This window comes from Aegilops tauschii, chromosome 6, assembly GCF_002575655.3.
Source record: "Aegilops tauschii subsp. strangulata cultivar AL8/78 chromosome 6, Aet v6.0, whole genome shotgun sequence".
Taxonomy (NCBI): Eukaryota; Viridiplantae; Streptophyta; class Magnoliopsida; order Poales; family Poaceae; genus Aegilops; species Aegilops tauschii.
This window is the reverse complement of record NC_053040.3, coordinates 130,909,096-130,932,065: the sequence shown is the minus strand read 5'-3', so window position 1 is coordinate 130,932,065 and position 22,970 is coordinate 130,909,096. Positions and strand designations below refer to the sequence as shown.

The 22,970-nt window shown below is 46.4% G+C and overlaps 1 protein-coding gene across 1 annotated transcript; it reads right to left on the bottom strand.

The window, feature by feature from the left end:
* Window positions 1-619: 619 nt before the first annotated feature.
* LOC109745928 (L-gulonolactone oxidase 3) lies at window positions 620-3,596 on the bottom strand. The gene is made up of 2 exons (XM_020305044.4): window positions 2,754-3,596; window positions 620-1,776 (listed from the first exon to the last, which is right to left on the bottom strand). Exons 1-2 carry the CDS (start codon window positions 3,441-3,443, stop codon window positions 700-702), a joined length of 1,767 nt encoding a protein of 588 aa, XP_020160633.1. The 5' UTR covers window positions 3,444-3,596; the 3' UTR covers window positions 620-699.
* Window positions 3,597-22,970: the final 19,374 nt, after the last annotated feature.

The window sequence follows — 22,970 nt, the reverse complement described above, 5'->3', positions numbered from 1 at the left end:
TCTCATGAAAACAAATTTATGCCTCTTGCGGAAGGAAAAAAAATGTGTTTCCTTTCCTTTTCCTAGAGGCACGGCCGTGCCTCTCGCGGAAGTAAAAAAGAAAAAGGAAACACATTTCTTTTGTTTCCTAGAGGCACGGCCTTGCCTCTCGCGGAACTAAATCCATGCCCCTCACGGAAGCAAATCCGTGCCTCTCGTAAAAGTAAAAAGAAAGGAAAACACAACATTTTTTTGTTTCCTATAGGCATGGCCGTGCCTCTTGCGGAAGCAAAAAAACTCATTTTTTCGCGCAAAATGTTTTTTTATTTTTTTTCAAAAGCTCAGAAACACCGGTGGAAAACCGAAAAGTAAAAAAAATCATCTAAAAAGCCAAAAACGCGTGCGAAAAACAAAAAATAAAAAATAGGAGGGAGCACATAGAGCACGACATGTGGCGGCCGCTGAGAGCACGCCAAGTGGGCGCTCTCAGCCCATCCCAGATGACCTTGCGGGGCTCCCGAACGAGTACTTGTTCGTTAATTGCTCCCTAAAAAAATTGCTCATAGAACAGCCCCGAAAAAAAGCACAGCACAACGTAGCAGAATCAACGGTCAAGAAATCGACTGACCCAAACTTAAAATTCAGGCCACTTAGAAAAATATACTTAGAACAGAAGTGGTATAGTACTATCTCTGTTTTTAGGAACAGAGGGTGCATGTCCTATACAAGCTGCGAGGCAGAGTATCTGCATACCCTGGCCTCTGTGAACACAAGCCCCGTTCTGCAGTAGTACCCTTGCCCCGGGCTGCAGTGTCTGTCCTCAGAGCAGACGCATCGCCCGTCCAGCGCGCACCCATCGTCCTTGCTGAGCTCCTTGCCGCCGACGACGTCGTCGGACCACGGGCTGTCGAACAGTCCCCTTGGGTCCAGCTGCCGCTTCGCCGCGGCGAACCTGGCCCATCCCGGGTACTTCCCCTGCACGCCCCGGAAGGCCACCATCCTGTTCTTGGCCCAGTGCGGCCGCGCCCCGTGCTTGACGAACGCCAGCTGCTCCACCTCCTCCCACACGTCCTGGCTGAGCCGCGCCGCCGACGGGTCCGCCGCGCGGTAGTAGTTGAAGTCCACCACCACGGAGTCCTCCGGCTGGCCCAGCCACGCCTCCGACCTCCGCACGAACCGGACCAGCAGGCCGTTGTACACGTCCACGCCGCACATGTTGTCCGGGTCGAGGTCGCGCAGCTTCTTCACGTCGAGGATGAAGGACCGGAACCGCGCCGGCGAGAAGACGGCCGTGCTCTCGTAGAAGAAGAGCCCCTTGAACCTGGGGTCCCACGCGCACGCCTTGAGCGGGCTGGAGGCCGCCGAGTGCGCGCAGGAGCCCGACGTCTGCATCTTGCCCTGGAACCCCACGACGGGGTAGCCGGTGAACAGCTGCCCGTCCTTTCTGCGCAGCCCGTTGCCGATCAGCCGCTTCGCCGCGATCTCCGCCGTGGCCATCGCGCACTTGCCCTTGACGTTCCTCGACCCCTCCAGCGCGGTCTCCAGCGCCCTGACCCCCTGAGAGACCGCGATGAGCGTGGACCGGAAGCCGATGAAGTCGTTGACCCCGTCGCCGGTGGCGTTGAGCGGCGCGCGGTCGTCGAGCCTGTACACGGCCTGGTGCTGGGACGGGTACCAGGCGATGTCGGCGAACTCGTGGCGCGCGGCGTGGTCCGCGAAGTCGTCCTGGAAGGTGGAGTCGTCCCTGTAGTCGTAGGTCACGCTTCTCTTGAACCTCGGCTCCAGCGCCAGAGTGACCTGCAGTTGCGCCCCAACAGTATATCTTCCATCATTCCATGCATCAGTCGGGAGTTGGACATGATGAAACATGAGTAAAACAAAACTTGCATCTGAGCATGTGACCTCTTCAGGATGACAATGCGTGCAAGCATGCATTTTTCCTGTCTTTTCAGAGTTGTCATGTTACATTGTTTTTCTGCTGAAAGTTTCTGCACTGCATTCATAGCGACAGCAAAGCATTTGCCACTCAACATTTCGGCGGCAATAGGCAACTGTGTATTAACAACATGTACTACCTGTCTCTCTCGGATTAGGATCTAGATCTGGTGATGTTTCATGCTTCATCTAGTCAAGAAAGCATTAGTGGTTGGCCGCACTCAATTGCTAATCGAAGAGTTAGTACGGCCTTCCAGGGCCACTTGGACTAGTATGCGTCACACGGGTCATTCCAACTCTCACAGGACCAAAATTGCAATCAAAGAATCCATATTATTTTCTGAGAAGAAACAGTATAGTTGAGTTGATTTATTATGTTACATCTTTCATATTGATAATAGAGTTAATTTCAATTTGTACCCTCTCTTCTGACATTTTGTTTACAGGATTTGCCCCCATTTAAGAGATTTTCCATCCGTTTTATCACATTTAACATATGCCACATATTAAATCTGTTTTTGTCTTCTGTCATTGTGTATCTATGCCAGTACATCACATGTTTGTAAGTACCAAAAGCTCAGAATCAGCGTTTTCAGCTAAAGCATGGTAGCACATACATGAGATTTTCTTGTCTTTCTAGCAGTACGAAATAGAACGCCAGAGTACAAACCGTACTACATGTCAGATTTTACCGACAGGCTAGTGGGACAAGTACAACAAAATGTAGTCCATGCATGAAGTCTGAACTACGGCACACGCTCGACAATCATTCTTGGTCCTTTTCTGAAGTTCACATCGAGGGCACAGTACAGTAGTGATCAGTAGTTCAGTATACTAACCTTGGAGATGACCCCGAGCAGGCCAAGCGAGACGAGCGCGGCGGGGAAGAGCGCGTCACCTTTGGCGAGCGGCAGCACCCTGGCCCACCCGTCGGCCGCTCCGGCGGGCACGACAAGGCTGAGCCGCACGACATGATCATGGAGGGCGCCGCCCTGGCCCCACCACGAGCTGCCGTGGGACCCCGTGCTCACGGCCCCGCCGACGCTCACCCCCTCCCAGTACGGCGACGCCGGCAGGCTCAGCCCGCTCGCCTCCGCCGCGTCGATCACGGCCCGCAGCGGGGCGCCGGCGTCCGCGGTCACCGTCCGCGCCCCCGCGTCCACCTCCACGCCGGCGTACCTGGCCGTGCTGATCAGCAGAGACGCCGCGCTGCCGTTCCCGTTCCCGCCGGGGCAGGCCAACTTCGGGATGGTGTGCGCGAAGCCGCTGACGGCCTTGACCCGCATGCCGCCCGCGCTGGCGCGCGCGACGGCCGCGACCACGTCCCGCTCGGACGCCGGGTACGTGACGGCCGCCACGGGGCAGTCCGCGCGGTCGCTCGACCAGGCGCCGTACGCGTTCGAGAGCACGCAGCCCGCGTCGCCGTCGCCGTCTCCACCCCCGCCGCAGCGCACCGGCGGGCGGGGCGGGACGGAGAGGGCGGCGGGGGCCAGCGAGCAGAGCACGAGCAGGAGAAAAGCGGCGATCATTGTGTTTCCTCTTCACCGGCCCGTGCGTGCGAGTGCGAGTGCGCGCTGCCTTGGCTAGCTGTAGGCTGTAGGCTGGAGCTTGGCTCTGCTTTTGCTTTCCTCGTGTTGCGGCGGTGGTGGTGGGGAGGCTGCTCCGTCAAGCAATGCGTGTTTGGCTGGAAAGGTTCGCCAGGGTTGCCTTATAAGGATTCGTGGTGCATCGGCCTTCTCCTTGTTCGAGTATAAAGTATAGCATTTTGTGTGTAACTTTTTGGACCGCCTTTGATCAGCAAACGCGTCAAATTTAAAATGTTATATACTCACTATACTCCAGTATACAGAGACCTTCTATTGGACCGTCGGTCAGCCATGGTTCCTATAATCCGATTTATACATTGCAATTTGTTATGCCCTCCGCTCCCTTTCAGAGGGATTAGCCTTTCTAAGACGAGCTTTTAAAAAATGGTTCAAATCCATGCGAGCCATCATTTTTGTGTGATTCAATTGCTAACATTACTATTACGGTATTACCTCTTGTGAGGTACTAATATATACAGTATATGTTAACCTGTCAAAAAAAAAAGGTAATATATATGTTAAAATTCCCGCAAAAAAAGTAAACATGTTTTTTATCAAAGAAAAAGTAGAATATGTTAATGATTGTGCAGGGCTATTAGGGATTTATTTATGTCTAAAAATTAGGAAAGATATTTCTTTTGCGGGTAACTATGAAGAGATTATAGCGCACTTAAATATTGAAGGTAAATAAGGAAAGAATAAAAATGCTATTTAATGTTATATACTAATCAATCTTCGAATATTTACCTTTTTAGGAGACAATTCGAATATTTACCTTCCATTTTACATTCCAACACAACGGAGCAACGTGTACTATTTTTTCAAGATGATATGCCGGCTCAGTCTTTCGGATGTGCTCATAGGGATAGGGTGTGCGTGTGTGTTCATAGGGGTAAGTGTATGTGCATGTATATGAGCGCTTGCGTCTGTACTGTGTTAAAAAAAACCACAATGGAGCAATGTGTAGTATTTTTTCTTAGCGTGCGCGGCTACGTGTTCAGCCCGTTTTGTTTCCCCTGGCCCGGCCTGGCTATCTGTTTGCTGGTTTTAGGCTGTGGCCTTGCGCGAGGAATCCCATTCGGCCAGTTACAGTCAAAGCTGTAAATCGGCGCACCCCTCTGAGCCATCAATATAAGTTTTGGACAGAAGTTGGAGGCGATCTCAACCAAAATGAAGGTCTGGGACAGAGATACCTTTGGGAGCGTGAAGAGGCGGATCAATGAGCTTACTTCCGAGTTAGGAAGGTTGAGAGCTGATCCTTTACGGGTCGGCCCAAGCCACGCTGAGATTAAGATCAGTGATACACTCATAAAGCTTCAACACAGAGAAGAAGTGATGTGGCGCCAAAGATCAAGGATCCAATGGCTAGTCGAGGGAGATAAAAATACCAAGTTTTTCCATCTCCGGGCTAGTCAGAGAAGGAAGAAAAACCGTATTACTCGTCTGAAGAGGGAGAATGGAACCTATACAGAAGAAGATGAGGAAATGTGCGCACTAGCAACAGTGTTTTATTCTGAGCTATACGGATCTGAGCCAACTCAAGGGTTGGAAGAGGTTCTGAGTGTGGTTCAGACTAGGGTGACCCAAGATATGAACGAGATGTTGATATCCCCCTTTGATGAAAAGGAGGTGAGGACAGCATTATTCCAGATGTTTCCCACAAAATCTCCCAGTCCAGATGGGTACCCAACCCATTTTTTCCAGCGACACTGGTCCGTGTGTGGAGAGGAGGTAACCATGGCAGTTTTGCAACTGCTGCGAGGCGAGGATAATATGGCAACTATTAATCATACTTTCTTAGTTTTGATCCCAAAAGTGGCCAGCCCGGATGACCTCAGTCAATTCAGACCTATTGCTTTGTGCAACGTACTATACAAAATTGCTTCTAAAGTTCTGGCAAATAGGCTCAAGTTGATACTCCCCGATATAGTAGCAGAGGAGCAATCGACGTTTGTCCCGGGACGCCTTATAACAGATAACATCATTGCAGCTTTTGAGTGTCTCCATTTTATGAAGGGGAACAAAGCAAAGAAGAACAGATTTTGTGCTCTAAAGCTGGATATGAGGAAAGCCTATGACATAATTGAATGGAGTTACCTGCGTGTGATCATGTTGAAGCTTGGTTTCCACCAACGGTGGATCGATATGCTGATGAGGCTGGTTTCTACTGTCTCTTTTTCTATTCTTTTCAATGGTGTGAAGTCTCAAGATTTTCTTCCCTCGAGAGGCCTTCGGCAGGGGGACCCAATCTCTCCATATTTGTTTCTGTTAGCAGCAGAGGGCTTGTCAAGCCTAATTAAAGATCGTTGTCAGTCATCAACTCTTCAGGGTGTTAAAGTGGCGGGTCGGCTCCGGCAATAAGCCACTTACTTTTCGCGGATGACAACCTGTTGTTTTTCAGGGCAAACCAGGAGAGTGCGAGTCATATTCGGGAGGTGCTGGAGTTATACTGTAATGCGTCAGGGCAGCGAGTAAACCTTGAAAAATCATCTATATTCTTCAGCAAAGGGTGCCCGACAGCATTGAGACAAGAAATAAAGGACAACCTAGATGTCCACACTGAGACCTTGAATGAGAAATATCTAGGTATGCCAACAGATGTGGGGCATGACAAGAATGGCAAATTCCAATTCCTTAAAGATAGGATATGGAAACGAGTTCAGGGGTGGTTTGAGAAGACACTATCTGATGCAGCAAAAGATGTTCTGATTAAGTCCGTAGCACAGGCGATCCCAACATACTCCATGCCGTGCTTCAGACTGCCTAGAGGACTGTGTCAGGAAATAGATTCCATCATTCGCAAGTTCTGGTGGGGATGTAAGGCGGGAGAGCGAAAGTGTGCTGGGTGGCATGGTCAGAGATGACAAAGCCTCGGTACATGGGAGGACTAGGGTTCAGGGACATAGAGTTGTTCAACTTAGCCCTCTTGGCACGCCAAGCATGGCGGATTTTGCAATCACCAGGGAGTCTTAGTGCGAGAATACTGAAGGCGAAGTACTTCCCCGAGACTGAATTTCTGCAAGCTGAGTTAGGCTCGAGGCCATCACATGTATGGAGAGCTATAATGGATGGGAGAGATACCCTGAAACAAGGGATCATAAAGAGAATTGGGACGGGTGACACGACTGATCCATGGAACGACAACTGGCTACCGAGAGATAGCGGGCTGCGCCCTATAGCATGCCTAGTGGATGACGTTCCTTCCAAGGTCAGTGAGTTCATAGATCATACTACAGCTACATGGAACCGTGAGAAACTTCTCCAATGTTTCTTGCCGATGCATGTGGAGACAATCCTAAATATCCCACTGTCAACTAGGACTCAGCAAGATGAGTGGGCATGGCATTATGACAACAAAGGTATGTTCACAGTTCGGTCAGCTTACAAAATGTTGGTGCAGACAAAAACTACTAGAGAATCTTGGCTGGAAGGTTCAACCTCTTCTTCAGACACAAAGAAGGAACGAAAACAGTGGACTTCCCTGTGGCGAATCCAAGTTCCCTCGAAAATAAAAACGTTCCTTTGGAGGTTAGCAAGGCATTCTCTGCCAACGAATGATATCCGCAAGGACAGGCACATGGCGGATGATGACAAGTGTGCTATATGTGGAGAAACTGACTCTTGGAAGCATTCGCTGATCGAGTGTACGATGGCGAAGTGCGTTTGGGCCTTGGCATCGGAAAACTCTGCAGAACAAGTTGCTTTAACGCAACAGGTAAATGCAAGAGATTGGATTTTTCAGCTCATAGAAAAATTGCCCTCACATGAAATGGCAGAAGTTTTTTTACCCTGTGGGCAATATGGCATGCGCGGCGGAAGGCTATTCATGAAAACTTGTTTCAAAGCCCCTTATCTACTCATTGTTTTGTCACAAACTGTTGGGGATCGTTGCAGAAATTAAAAAATTTCTACGCATCACCAAGATCAATCTATGGAGAGACTAGCAACAAGAGAGAGGGGAGTGCATATTCATACCCTTGAAGATCGCGATGCGGAAGCGTTACAAGAATGCGGATGAAGGAGTCATACTCATAGCGATTCAGATCGCGGTTGATTCCGATCTAAGCGCCGAACAACGGCGCCTCCGCGTTCAACACACGTGCAGCCCGGTGACGTCTCCCACGCCTTGATCCAGCAAGGAGAGAGGGAGAGGTCGGGGAAGACAACTCTAGCAGCAGCATGACGGCGTGGTGGTGTTGGAGCAATGTGGTACTCCGGCAGGGCTTCGCCAAGCACCGCGGAAGGAGGAGGAGGTGTTGGAGAGGGGGAGGGCTGCGCCTTGGATGTGGTCCGGCTGCCCTCCCACCTCCCCTCTATTTATAGGGGCAAGGGAGAGGGGGGCCCGGCCCCCTCCAGATGGATCTAGAGGGGGGGCGGCGGACAAGGGGGGGAGGCTTGCCTCCCAAGTCAAGGGAGGCGCCCCCTTTAGGGTTTCCCCCCAACCCTAGGCGCATGGTGAAGGAAATATGCCCTAGAGGCAATAATAAAGTTATTATTTATTTACTTATTTCATGGTAAATGTTTATTATTCATGCTAGAATTGTATTAACCGGAAACATAATACATGTGTGAATACATAGACAAACATAGTGTCACTAGTATGTCTCTACTTGACTAGCTCGTTAATCGAAGATGGTTGAGTTTCCTAGCCATGGACATGAGTTGTCATTTATTAACGGGATCACATCATTAGGAGAATGATGTGATTGACTTGACCCATTCCGTTAGCTTAGCACTTGATCGTTTAGTATGTTGCTATTGCTTTCTTCATGACTTATACATGTTCCTATGACTATGAGATTATGCAACTCCCGTTTACCGGAGGAACACTTTGTGTGCTACCAAACGTCACAACGTAACTAGGTGATTATAAAGGTGCTCTACAGGTGTCTCCAAAGGTACTTGTTGAGTTGGCGTATTTCGAGATTGGGATTTGTCACTCCGATTGTCGGAGAGGTATCTCTGGGCCCACTCGGTAATACACATCACTATAAGCCTTGCAAGCATTGTAACTAATGAAGTTAGTTGCGGGATGATGTATTACGGAACGAGTAAAGAGACTTGTTGGTAACGAGATTGAACTAGGTATTGAGATACCGACGATCGAATCTCGGGCAAGTAACATACCAATGACAAAGGGAACAACGTATGTTGTTATGCGGTTTGACCGATAAAGATCTTCGTAGAATATGTGGGAGCCAATATGAGCATCCAGGTTCCGCTATTGGTTATTGACCGGAGACGTGTCTCGGTCATGTCTACATAGTTCTCGAACCCGTAGGGTCCGCACGCTTAAAGTTCGGTGACGATCGGTATTATGAGTTTATGTGATTTGATGTACCGAAGGTAGTTCGGAGTCCCGGATGAGATCGGGGGCATGACGAGGAGTCTCGAAATGGTCGAGATGTAAAGATCGATATATTGGACGACTATATTCGGACATCGGAAAGGTTCCCAGTGATTCGGGTATTTTTCGGAGTACCGGAGAGTTACGAGAATTCGCCGGGGAGTATATGGGCCTTATTTGGCTTTAGGGGAAAGAGAGAGGGGAGGCTGCGCCCCTCCCCCCCAAGGCTTAGTCCGAATTGGACTAGGGGAAGGGGCGGCGCCCCCTCCTTCCTTCTCTTCTCTTTTCCCTTTCCTTCTCTCCTAGTCCTACTACTTGGAAGGGCTCCTAGTTCTACTAGGAAAGGGGGAATCCTACTCCCGGTGGGAGTAGGACTCCCCTAGGGCGCGCCATAGAGAGGGCCGGCCCTCCCCCTCCTCCACTCCTTTATATACGGGGAGAGGGGCACCCCTTGGAGACACAACAATTGATCATTGATCTCTTAGCCGTGTGCGGTGCCCCCCTCCACCATATTCCACCTCGGTAATATCATGGCGGTGCTTAGGCGAAGCCCTGCGTCGGTAGCATCATCAACACCGTCATCACGCCGTCGTGCTGACGGAACTCTCCCTCAAAGCTCGGCTGGATCGGAGTTCGAGGGACGTCATCGAGTTGAACGTGTGCAGAACTCGGAGGTGCCATGCGTTCGGTACTTGATCGGTCGGATCGTGAAGACGTATGACTACATCAACCGCGTTGTGCTAACGCTTCCGCTTTCGGTCTACGAGGGTACGTGGACAACACTCTCCCCTCTCGTTGCTATGCATCACCATGATCTTGCGTGTGCGTAGGAAATTTTTGAAATTACTACGTTCCCCAACACATGGGCCCTAGGGGGGTTTGGCGCCCAGCCCACCTAGGGGCTGGTTACCCTCCATATTAATCCCATAGGGCCCTCCGGGGAAGGTGGACCCTCCCAGTGGACCCCGGAACCCTTTCGGTGGTCCCAGTACAATACCGATAAACCCCCGAACACTTCCGGCGACCGAATAAGGACTTCCCATATATAAATCTTTGTCTCCGGACCATTCCGGAACTCCTCGTGATGTCCGGGATTTCATCCGGGACTCCGAACAACATTCGGTAACCACGTACAAACTTTCCCTATAACCCTAGCGTCATCGAACCTTAAGTGTGTAGACCCTACGTGTTCGGGAATCATGCAGACATGACCGAGACATCTCTCCAGCCAATAACAAACAGCGGGATCTGGATACCCATGTTGGCTCCCACATGTTCCACGATGATCTCATCGGATGAACCACGATGTCGAGGATTCAATCAATCCCGTATACAATTCCCTTTGTCAATCGATACGCTACTTGCCCAAGATTCGATCGTCGGTATCCCAATACCTCGTTCAATCTTGTTACCGGCAAGTCACTTTACTCATTCCGTAACACATCATCCCGTGATCAACTCCTTGATCACATTGAGCTCATTATGATGATGTCCTACCGAGTGAGCCCAGAGATACCTCTCCGTCACACGGAGTAACAAATCTCAGTCTCGATTCGTGCCAACCCAACAAACACTTTCGGAGATACCCGTAGTGCACCTTTATAGCCACCCAGTTACGTTGTGACGTTTGGCACACCCAAAGCATTCGTACGGTATCCGGGAGTTGCACAATCTCATGATCTAAGGAAATGATACTTGACATTAGAAAAGCTTTAGCAGACGAACTACACGATCTTGTGCTATGCTTAGGATTGGGTCTTGTCCATCACATCATTCTTCTAATGATGTGATCCCGTTATCAATGACATCCAATGTCCATGGTCAGGAAACCGTAACCATCTATTGATCAACGAGCTAGTCAACTAGAGGCTCACTAGGGACATGTTGTGGTCTATGTATTCACATATGTATTACAATTTCCGGATAACACAATTATAGCATGAACAATAGCCAATTATCATGAACAAGAAAATATAATAATAATCATTTTATTATTGCTTTTAGGGCATATTTCCAACACAAACTTCCTTGAAGAACTTGGAGTGGTACACCATATGAAGAAACAGGAGGGCAGGACAAGACAAGTGGAGGCTAACATGAATGAGTGGATCCCATCTCCTGCGGGATGGGTTAAAATCAATGTGGACGGAGCCATGGGTAAACTGGACGACGAATCGGCCGTAGCGGCTGTTGTTAGGAGAAGTAATGGTGAGTTCTTGGGAGCATCTTCAGTGGTTTTTTCAGGACTGGTGGATTCTGAAATTGTCGAGGCACTAGCGATCAGGGAGGCCATCTCTCTAGCGAACGACCTGCTAACTCAAAAGGTTAAGATCGCTTCGGACTGCCTACGGGTGATTAACGCGCTGAACGAGGATTCGAAGCCGAGCTACTACCATATTATACAGGAGATCAAGGGAAGGGGTGATCAGTTTGATGGCATTGAGTTTTGCCATGAGAAGCGTAGCACAAACGTGGAGGCTCACAAGCTAGCTCGTTCTTCTGTTAGAAGTAATGTTGGCCGTTATGTTTGGCCCTTAGATCCGCCTGAGGGCTTAGGTATCCCGAGAACCATTGTAATCTGATTTGTTTCGGGGCACTGCTCCACTCAAAAATAAAAATCAATATAAGTTTTTTTATTCTAAAAAAATCAACATAAGTTTTTAGTGCACCGGCCCATATAGGGTCGCTCATATTTTTTAACATCAACATAGACGCAAGCGCTCATACATACACACATACACTTATCCTTATGAACGCACACACGCACACTCTACCCCTATGAGCACCCCCGAGAGACTGAGCCGGCATGTCATCTTGAAATTTACGAAGTCACCGTAGGCGCCTCGTCGTCGACGGGAACGTCTCCTCCCACTGAAAGCACATCGCCGGAAATCCTGAAATAAATCCAGGAATAATGCGAGCACCAGGACTTGAACCCTAGTGGGCTGGGGATACCACAGTCCTTCTAACCATCCAACCACAGGTTGTTTCGCACGGTCGCTCATTTCTGAGACGTTCCCCAAGACTTTCATTGGTTTTTTCTTGTTTTTATGGACCGATTTTATTCCTTTTCATTTTTTTTCTATTTTTTCCTTCTTCAAAATACATGAACTCCATCCAATTTGAAACTTTATTCCAACCCTGAACTTTTTTTGAAAAACTGTAGACTTTTTTTCAAAATCCGATGAATTTTTAAAAATTGTGAACTTTTAAAAAATGATGAACTTTTTCGAAATCTGTGATTTTTTTAAAATCACGTACATTCTCTGAATTTGCAAACTTTAAAAAAATCCATGAACTTTTCCCAATTTAGTTAATATTTTTTTCAAAACTGATGAACTATTTTCAAATCCGTGATTTGTTTTCAAAATTGGGTGATCTTTTTTCGAATTCATGAGCTTTTTTTCAAAATTGACAAACTTTTTTTGAATCCACTATTTTTTATTGAAAATCGATGAACTTTTGTCAAATCATCAAACTTTGTTTCGAATTCCTGAGTTGGAAAACTTTTTCCAAACTCATGAACTTTTTTCAATCCTCAACATGTGAGACGGCCAACTGCTCAATTGATAAACCAGCCAACCGAGCGGACGACTTGCTTTGAAAAAGGTTATGTTTGATCGATCAGTTTTTTTAGATAGTTTAATCCATCATTTGAATTCGTTGGAGCATCATGTTCCCGATTGAAGAATTTTTTGGCCAGCCCGCTAGACGTCGCCTTCGAGTGTCAGCAGGCTAAACCTATGCTGAACTCTTGTGGCCTTGTCAAGTCTCTAGCTTCCATTGTGGGTTTCCTATTTGACGCTTGACATACCCAAGCCCTATTTGGCGCCTTATGCTCCAGCTAAAGGCTATTTGGCAACTGCGCACCCCCCCCCCCCCCCCCCTCCACCTTGGGCATGGGCCATCTAATGTATATTTACATTCTCATTAGTGTAAATTTCAACATTTGGCCGGTTTTTTCAGATGACTTTTCCTTCTAGTCTTTTTTAAGTATGGGTTTTGCTCCATTTATCTCGTTTTTCTTCTACGTTTTTTCTTTTTTTTTCATTATATTATTTTGCTTCTCTTATTTCTTCCTTTTGTTTTCTTTTTTGTCTTTTTTTCAAATGCGTGTTTTTTTAGTTTCGTGAACTTCCTAAATTCATGATTTTTTCCAAATTTTATCATTCCGTCTAATCCAAATTAATTGTGTAACTTTAGTATAATTTTAGTACAAAATTATACTAAAGCTGCAACAATTAATTAGAATCGAATGGTGTAACATTCTTTCTAATTTACAAACTTCTTTAAATTTATGTGAACGTTTCTTAAATTATGATTTTTTCCCAAAACCTGTGAACTTTTTCTCAAATCTGCGGTCATTTTCCAAAATAAGAACTTATCTTAATTTTTGTGACCTTTTGTCAAATTACGAACTTTTTCCAAAGCCTATGAACTTTTTTCAAATGCATGAATATTTCCAAATCCATGAACTTTATGTCAAAACCTGCGTACCTTTTTTTCAAAATCCATGAACTTTTTTCCATTCATATGTTTTCAAAATCCATGATCTTTTTCAAAATTTAGTTTTTTTCTTAAAATGAGTTTTTTTTCAAATTTATGGTCTTTTAAAAAAATTCCATTTTTCTCAAAAAATTCACGGTCAACCAGTCCGTCTGGCAACCCATCAATGGTCGCTCGTTAGCTTTAACTGTACGCTGTGCCCACATAGTCATGTGCGCTAGTTCCTGTACGGGCTGACTAACGTTTTTTTCTCACGTATTTTTCCCGTGCCAGTTTTCTCTGGCTTTATCTGGGAGGATTTCTTGTAGTCTTTTCGATTATTTTCCCATTTTTATTTTTATTTTTTAAGTCATAAACATTTTACAAATTCATGAACCTTTTTCAAATTTTGTAAGCATTTCCAAATCTGACTTTTTTCAAAATTTGCAAACAATTTTTAAATTCCAAAGTTTCTACCAAATTTGTGGAGTTTTTTTGAGTTCGTGGTTATTTTCCAATTCATGGACCTTTTCAAATTCGTGAACTTTTTCAAATCCATGAACATTTTTAAGGGGGAAATGAGAGCATGTTCTCACCCGCATCGCCGCTTCCCTTTTATAGTGAGGGAAAACTGTAGTGACGACAGCTTAGTGCCGCCATGCGGCAAAACAAATCTCTTCGCATCCCCATGACTATGTGTTAATGGCAAAACAATCCATGTTGGTTGTTAATCCTCATGTGGGAATCGAGTCACACACTCCCTCTTGATGGGATGTGGCCTTGGTGGTCCCCTGACCCACTCTTGCACGTTACGTTGACCATCAAGTCAAGGCAATCACGTGGTCAGCCGGGTCCGTGGATAAGACCGGCCTGGTCTGTCAGAACCATGCAGATGAGCTTTCGAGGCGCTGCGTGAGAATTTGTCTTGCTTAGTGACGAGTTGTGCGGGAAAACTTTCCGACGTGTAGCTCGGTTTTCTCTCTTCGACATTTCCAAGGACCAAGGTGGCTTGTGTCACCTTGAAGGCGGCTCGAAAGGTAAAGTTCGGCTGCGTGAAGGCACTATTCAGGGATGTTCCATTGAACTAATTTCAATCCAGCAATCGAAGACGGCGAGTAGCCCGGATGAACTGAGGTGCTGTGTAACGCCCCAGATACACTGGTCGGCGGTCGTTACTCCTCGCAAGATCTAGACTAGCCTCATAGATCAATACTACTCTTTTCTGCACACTTTGTCCTCACTCGTGGGCACCTGAGAACAACTTCACGGTCGGTCACCCATCCTGAATTTACTCCAAGCTGAGCATGCTTAACTTTGGAGTTCTTTTTGAATGGCTCTCGAAAAAGAAGGAATTCCTTATTGATATGAGTAGTCTATCATCCCTATTAAGCCAGGCTATCACATACACCCCCACTCAGAGGAACCAACGTCCTCATTGGGTCGGTCACCCATCCTGAATTTACTCCAGGCTGAGCATGCTTAACTTTGGAGTTCTTTTTGAATGGGCTCCCAAAAAAGAAGGAATTCCTTATTGATATGAGTAGTCTATCATCCCAATTAAGCCAGGCTATCACATACACCCTCACTCAGAGGAACCAACGTCCTCGTTGGGCAACATGAACGTTCCCTCTTGGCATATACGTTTGTGCGAGCAGTCCGGTACATGTGTCATGCCGTGTGCCACGATGGGTCACAAACGTCATGCACAACATGACCGCGCACCTGACCCGCAAACATTCGTGTAACCACGAGGGTCGGCTCTAAGACCAACTTGTAATGCCCCAGATACACTCGCCGGCTGTCGTTACTCCTTGTGGCCCAACCCAAGTCTCCGGGGCTAATGCATTGACGATTCAATGCAGAAAAATCAAAGTGCAATATAGTTTCCGAGGAGATTACGATCCTCAGGTTGGTCAGCCGAACCCAACCTGGGTCTCAGAGGCTACCGCACACCGCGTTTCTATTCCTAAAGTATATATGCTACCGAGCAAGGAGTTGATTCTCAGGCCGATTTTGCGAATCGACATGAGTCTCATGGGCTACTAGGATCAGCGGTTTCATTTTATTCTTCAGGTGCATCCTAGATTTTAGGCCGACACGCACCTTGAGGGCTACTGGCTATACATAACAACAACAAAGCCTTTAGTCCCAAACAAGTTGGGGTAGGCTAGAGGTGAAACCCATAAGATCTCGCAACCAACTCATGGCTCTGGCACATGGATAGCAAGCTTCCACACACCCCTGTCCATAGCTAGCTCTTTGGTGATACTCCAATCCTTCAGGTCTCTCTTAACGGACTCCTCCCATGTCAAATTCGGTCTACCCCGCCCTCTCTTGACATTCTCCGCACGCTTTAGCCGTCCGCTATGCACTGGAGCTTCTGGAGGCCTGCGCTGAATATGCCCAAACCATCTCAGACGATGTTAGACAAGCTTCTCTTCAATTGGTGCTACCCCAACTCTATCTCGTATATCATCATTCCGGACTCGATCCTTCCTCGTGTGGCCACACATCCATCTCAACATACGCATCTCCGCCACACCTAACTGTTGAACATGTCGCCTTTTAGTCGGCCAACACTCAGCGCCATACAACATTGCGGGTCGAACCGCTGTCCTGTAGAACTTGCCTTTTAGCTTTTGTGGCACTCTCTTTTCACACAGAATGCTAGAAGCTTGGCGCCACTTCATCCATCCGGCTTTGATTCGATGGTTCACATCTTCATCAATACCCCCATCCTCCTGCAGCATTGACCCCAAATACCGAAAGGTGTCCTTCTGGGTACCACCTGACCATCAAGGCTAACCTCCTCCTCCTCCTCACACCTAGTAGTACTGAAACCGCACATCATGTACTCGGTTTTAGTTCTACTAAGCCTAAACCCTTTCGATTCCAAGGTTTGTCTCCATAACTCTAACTTCCTATTTACCCCTGTCCGACTATCGTCAACTAGCATCACATCATCCGCAAAAGGCATACACCATGGGATATCTCCTTGTATATCCCTTGTGACCTCATCCATCACCAATGCAAAAAGATAAGGGCTCAAAGCTGACCCCTGATGCAGTCCTATCTTAATCGGGAAGTCATCAGTGTCGACATCACTTGTTCGAACACTTGTCAGAACATTATCGTACATGTCCTTGATGAGGTTAATGTACTTTGCTGGGACTTTGTGTTTCTCCAAGGCCCACCACATGACATTCCGCGGTATATCATAGGCCTTCTCCAAGTCAATGAACACCATATGCAAGTCCTTCTTTTGCTCCCTATATCTCTCCATAAGTTGTCGTACCAAGAAAATGGCTTCCATGGTCGACCTCCCAGGCATGAATCCAAACAGATTTTTGGTCACGCTTGTCATTCTTCTTAAGCGGTGCTCAATGACTCTCTCCCATAGCTTCATTGTATGGCTCATCAGCTTAATTCCACGGTAATTAGTACAACTCTGAACATCCCCCTTGTTCTTTAAGGTTGGTACTAATATACTCCATCTCCATTCTTCTAGCATCTTGTTTGCCCAAAAAATGAGGTTGAAAAGCTTGGTTAGCCATACTATCGCTATGTCCCCGAGACCTTTCCACACCTCAATGGGGATACAATCAGGGCCCATCGCCTTGCCTCCTTTCATCCTTTTAAAGCCTCCTTGACCTCATACTCCTGGATTCGCTGCACAAAACGCATGCTGGTCTCATCAAAGGAGTCGTCCAGTTCAATGGTAGAACTCTCATTCTTCCCATTGAACATCTTGTCGAAGCACTCCTGCCATCTATGCTTAATCTCCTCGTCCTTCACCAAGAGTTGGCCTGCTCCGTCCTTGATGCATTTGACTTGGCCAATATCCCTCGTCTTCCTCTCCCGGATCTTGGCCATCTTATAGATGTCCCTTTCGCCTTCCTTCGTGCCTAATCGTTGGTAGAGGTCCTCATATGACCGACCCCTTGCTTCACCAACAGCTCGCTTTGCAGCCTTCTTCGCCATCTTGTACTTCTCTATGTTGTCTGCACTCCTATCCAGGTATAGGCGTCTAAAGCAATCTTTCTTCTCTTTAATCGTCTTCTGGACATCATCATTCCACCACCAGGTATCCTTATCTTCGCTTCTCCTTCCCCTGGACACTCCAAACTCCTCCGAGGCCACCTTACGAATGCAAGTCTCCATCTTCATCCACACATTGTCTGCATCCCCTCCTTCCTCCCAAGGACCCTCCTTAATGACCCTCTCCTTGAATGCCTGATGTGTGGGACAGAGGGCTCGTGGTACCTGCTGCGCGCCCTTCCTCCGCTTTGACCTCAATTCGATCGATGGGAAAAAAAGGTTATGAGCGGTAGAGCACGCACAAGTCTATCAACGTCAACTCAGCCGCGCTTTGGACCGATCCTACGAAAACTCCTCGTGCTCTGCCATAAGAACTTGGAGTCCGTATCATGGTGAAGGTAAGGTAACGCTGTGATTCTTGCTAGTTCCTGGCTTTAGTCCTCTGTGAAGTTCAGTCAACCATTTGAGTCAATTTTGAGTAAATAGTAAGACTTCGGATCACACCATTCATAATGTTGCATCTACTTCTGTTAGTGTTTTATGAGAAAATCTTTTATAGACACAACAAGTGTGAAAATCCTTAGTCACTAGGCAAGAAAGCTCGATGGGAACAAAAAGGAGAGCTACCTCCCCCTTGAGCTTCCACCACTTCATTCTAGCGACTTTGGCACGCTTATCCCGCTGGACACGAATCCGAAAGAGAAAGTCAACAACCACCAGCTTATGCCGGGGTACAACACTCTCTCCAGGTATCACCTTACAGTCTAGGCACGCACGCCTATCTTCTCTTCTCGAGAGGATGAAATCAATCTAGCTAGAGTGTTGGCCACTACTAAAATTCACCAGATGTGATTCAAAGAGGGTGTTAGCTACAAACATGTTGTGGGCTAGAGCAAAGCTTAAGACATCTTCTCCTTCTTGATTCTTGATGCCATAGCCAAAGCCCCCATGCGCCCCTTCAAAACCTGCGTTAGATGTACCCACGTGGCCATTGAGGTCTCCTCCTATGAAGAGCTTCTCACCAACCGGTACACTCCTAACCATGTCTTCCAGGCCTTCCCAGAACTCCCTCTTGTTGTTCTCACTGTGGCCTACTTGTGGGGCATACGTGCTGATAACATTGAGAACCAAGTCCTCAACTACCAGCTTGACCAGGATAATCCGGTCCCCACGTCTCTTGACGTCTACCACTCCATACTTGAGGCTCTTGTTGATCAAGATGCCTACGCCATTTCTGTTTGCAGCCGTCCCCGTGTACCACAGCTTGAAGCCGGTATCCTCCACCTCCTTCGCCTTCTGTCCTCTCCATTTGGTTTCTTGGACGCAAAGGATATCAACACCTCTTCTCACCGCTGCATCAACTAGCTCCCGAAGCTTCCCTGTCAACTAGCTACTGGCTATACATATTGACAGTAAATAAATTACACCGATCAAAAATAAATTCCGCAAAAAATCAGCGTTGTACCACCTCGGAAGCAGCCCGGCATGAAGCTCGGATGCAGTGGCTGGCTCCCTAGCTAAGGGACCTGACATTAAGGTCAGCTGAACTCCTTAAACTTTTTCAAATCAAGGTGATCTATGACACCTCGGATGCAATCCAGCGTTGGAGCTCGGATGCAAGAGGACACCGCCACACGGGAAACACTTTAAACCCGAGGTGTGGCGTAAAAATAACAAGGCATTAATAAAGGCCAAGAACTTAAGGGGGCTCCTCAGATGCCCGGCGTGTGAACTCTTCGGATTCACCTAGGCAATCCTCAAGATGGATGATACATCCATTTTGCATCATGTTTTCCTACTGTTATTTATAGTGTTTCTAATCATTATAACACCTTATGGAGAAACTCTAATGCATTTTCTCGCTTAATATGCATGATTTACATGGAGAGGGAGATTGCCGGCAGCTGGAATTGTGAACCTGACAAAGCTACGTCAGAGATACCTATTCTGCACATCTCCAAATGAGCTGAAATTTCACGGAGAATTGTTTGGAATATATAACAATTATTGGAGAAAAGAAATACCAGATGGGGACACCCAGGTGTCCACTAGGCACCAGGGCGCACCTACCCCCCCCCCCCCCCATAGCGCGCCCTGGTGGGTAGTGGAGGCACTGGCCAGCCTTTAGTGCCCATCTTCTGGTATATAAGCCCATTTACCCTAGAAAAAATAAGGAGAGGACTTTCGGGACGGAACACCACCATCTCGAGGCTGAACTTGGGCAGGAGCACTTTTGCTCTCCTGTAGAGCGATTCCGCTAGGGATACTTCCCTCCGGGAGGGGAAATCGATGCCATCGTCATCACCAACAACCCTCTCATCATGGGAGGATCAATCTTCATCAACATCTTCACCAGCACCATCTCATCTCAAACCCTAGTTAATCTCTTGTGTTCAATCTTTGTATCAAAACCTCAGATTGGTACCTGTGGGTGACTAGTAGTGTTGATTACATCTTGTAGTTGATGCTAGTTGGTTTATTTGGTGGAAGATTATATGTTCATATCCATTATGCTATTTAATATCCCTATGATCTTGAACATGAATATTATTTGTGAGTATTTGCTTTTGTTCTTGAGGATATGGGAGAAGTCTTGTCATAAGTAATCATGTGAATTTGGTATTCGTTCGATATTTTGATGATGTGTATGTTGTGATTCCCTTAGTGGTGTTATGTGAATGTCGACTACATGACACTTCACCATCTTTGGGCCTAAGGGAATGCATTATGGAGTAGTTATTAGATGATGGGTTGCTAGAGTGACAGAAGCTTAAACCCTAGTTTATGCACTATTCCATAAGGGGTTGATTTGGATCCATATGTTTAATGATATGGTTAGATTTTATCTTAACTCTTCATTCATAGTTGCGGATGCTCGCGAGAGGGGTTAATCGTAAGTGGGAGGCTTGTTCAAGTAAGAAAAACACCCAAGCACCGGTCCACCCACATATCAAAGTAGCGAACGCGAATAAAACAAACATGATGAAAGTGACTAGATGAAATTCCCATGTGTCCTCAAGAACATTTTACTTATTATAAGGGATCGTTCCGGCCTGTCCTTTGCTACAAAAAGGATTGGGCTATCTTGCAGCACCTATTTTTACTATTGTTACTTGTTACAAATTATCTTGCTACCAAACTATTTGTTACCGATAATTTCAATGCTTGCAGAAATTACCTTGCTAAAAACCGCTTGTCATTTCCTTCTGCTCCTCGTTGGGTTCGACACTCTTACTTATTGAAAGGACTACGATTGATCCCCTATAATTGTGGGTCATCAAGGATATTTTCTCGCGTCATTGCCGGAATGTGAAGCGCATTTGGTGAGTGGAATTTGGTAAGCAAAATTTGTTGGGAAATGTAGTAGAAAACAAAAAAATCGCACCTACGATCACCAAGATCAATATGAAGAAGCATAATGGTTGGGATCAACGATCATTACCAACTCCGGAGTGCAGGGGAAGAATAAGAGTCGGTGTAGATCATGCTCGAAGTCTCTCGAACCATGATGATGATCCCGTGAACCGCCCTCGAACGATCCCTCGAACAGAAGACCAAAAGCACGACCTCTCTACTTGGTTGCAAGCGTACGGTCTTCACGATCTGGCAGCGCTTCGCCGTCCAGAGCTAATCGTCACCGAAGAATTAGAGGGAGGAGATTAGAACCACACTGGGCTTCTAATTATGAGGATTAGAGGTGGCTATGGCTAGCTCTAATTAGTATAGGACGAACTAGAACTGGAACTAGATCAACTAGAAGAGGCGCCCCAAAAACTTGTACTCAAAGGGTGGAAAACCTCTAGTATATATAGGTTTAGGAGGGAGGAGAGGGCAGCCACCAAGGGAGGAAAGTCCTCCCTTGGTGCGCCGGCCTATGGGGGGAGTCCAACCCCCACCCCTAGTAGGATTCGCCCCCCCCCCCCACAAGGAAAGAGGGGGCGCCACTTCCACTTGGGCCTTTATGGCCCAAGTCTACTTCCCCTTCTTGGCCTTTTAAGGCCCGTTGATATTTAATTAATATATAAAATACTTTAAAAAAATTCAGAGCATTATATATATATATATATATAACTTGACATCCTTGGAAACATTTTCCACCTATATATAATTAATCGGTATTACCCGATATTCACCGAAACCCTTCCGGTGACCCTGAAACGCTTCCGGAACCTCTCAGAACTATTCCGGATATTAATGAAATTATTTCACAAATATATTCCCATCATTAACATTCCACTAACTCTTAGCAGATCGTGATTACTTAAGCTTGTGACCTCGTAGGTTCGGTAAAACATAGACATGAACGAAACCCCTTCGTTCAATGACCGATAGCGGAACCATGGACATCCATATCGGTCCCTATGATTACACGAATGATATTCGAGTGAACCTTTGGTTATCATGTGATGTTCCCTTTGCTTTGCGATACTTTACAAAACCCAGTGCGCATCAGTATCCTCTTGGGTCATCACCATGCCCACTATACCGTTGCTCCTGTTACCGGTTTTGTTCTTCTTTCTCGTCGACGTGTTCCAACTTCCAACGTCCCCGTGACGTAGTCACCTATGTCTGTCCAGACGATGATTGATGCCATCACACCGAGAGGGCCCTAAGAATATCTCTCCATCGTCGGAGGAGCAAATCCCACTCTCGAGCTGTTCGTTCACTTGTCAAACTTTCCGGTGAACCTGAAAGTTGTCGTTATGATCACCTTGTTATAGATGACGTTTGAGCAACCCCAAAGTCCACCGTCTGGTAAGAAGTAAACGATACACTCTCATGGTCTGAGGAACTAAAGTAAACATACTAACACTTCGTGTTATAATAGATGATTTCAGACGATATGATCACAAAGTATAACATACAAGATTGGGTCGATACAATATGATTGTTCTTCTAACGTCATGCCCTCAATGTTGTTTTTAGGACTATCATTGCACCTAACGATATCCTAAGATCCAGAAAATATGATCACCAAAAAGACTTAAGCCAGTCCTAGAGGCTAGGCTGGGAACCTATTGTTTGACCGTTTATCATTCCACACGTGCATATGAGTTTTCCACTGAATTGCATATTCCGGGATCATAGCAGTTATAACATGAAATATAAACTCTTAATTATGAATAATGAAAATATAATAATACAATATTATTTCCTCTAGGGCATGTTTCCAACAGTCTCCCACTTGCACTAGAGTCAATAATCTAGTTGCATAACACTTAACAACTTATCTTGTGTTATTAATGCATTGCTTGTGGCAGGGCCTTCGTCATTAGTTTTGAAAAACTCAAAACTTTGTGATATTTGTGCTAGTATTGTCTGCTTCTCACATCTTAATCCGTCTAGCTTTTCAGCCATAATATTTTATTCATAATATAAATATTATTGGGTTTACGATCATAATATTCTTATGTCAAGACTCTTCTTGATCATATCTTGAATTAACCCATTTTATAAAGATTCTTCTTGCATAACCTTTATGGGTTACTTACAACTCTTGCAACATCTATTCAGACAAAACATTTATATCAAAACAATTCTTGATTCAAATAAAAATTGAAACATCTCATGTTTTCAAGGCGTATATCCTTATCATTTAT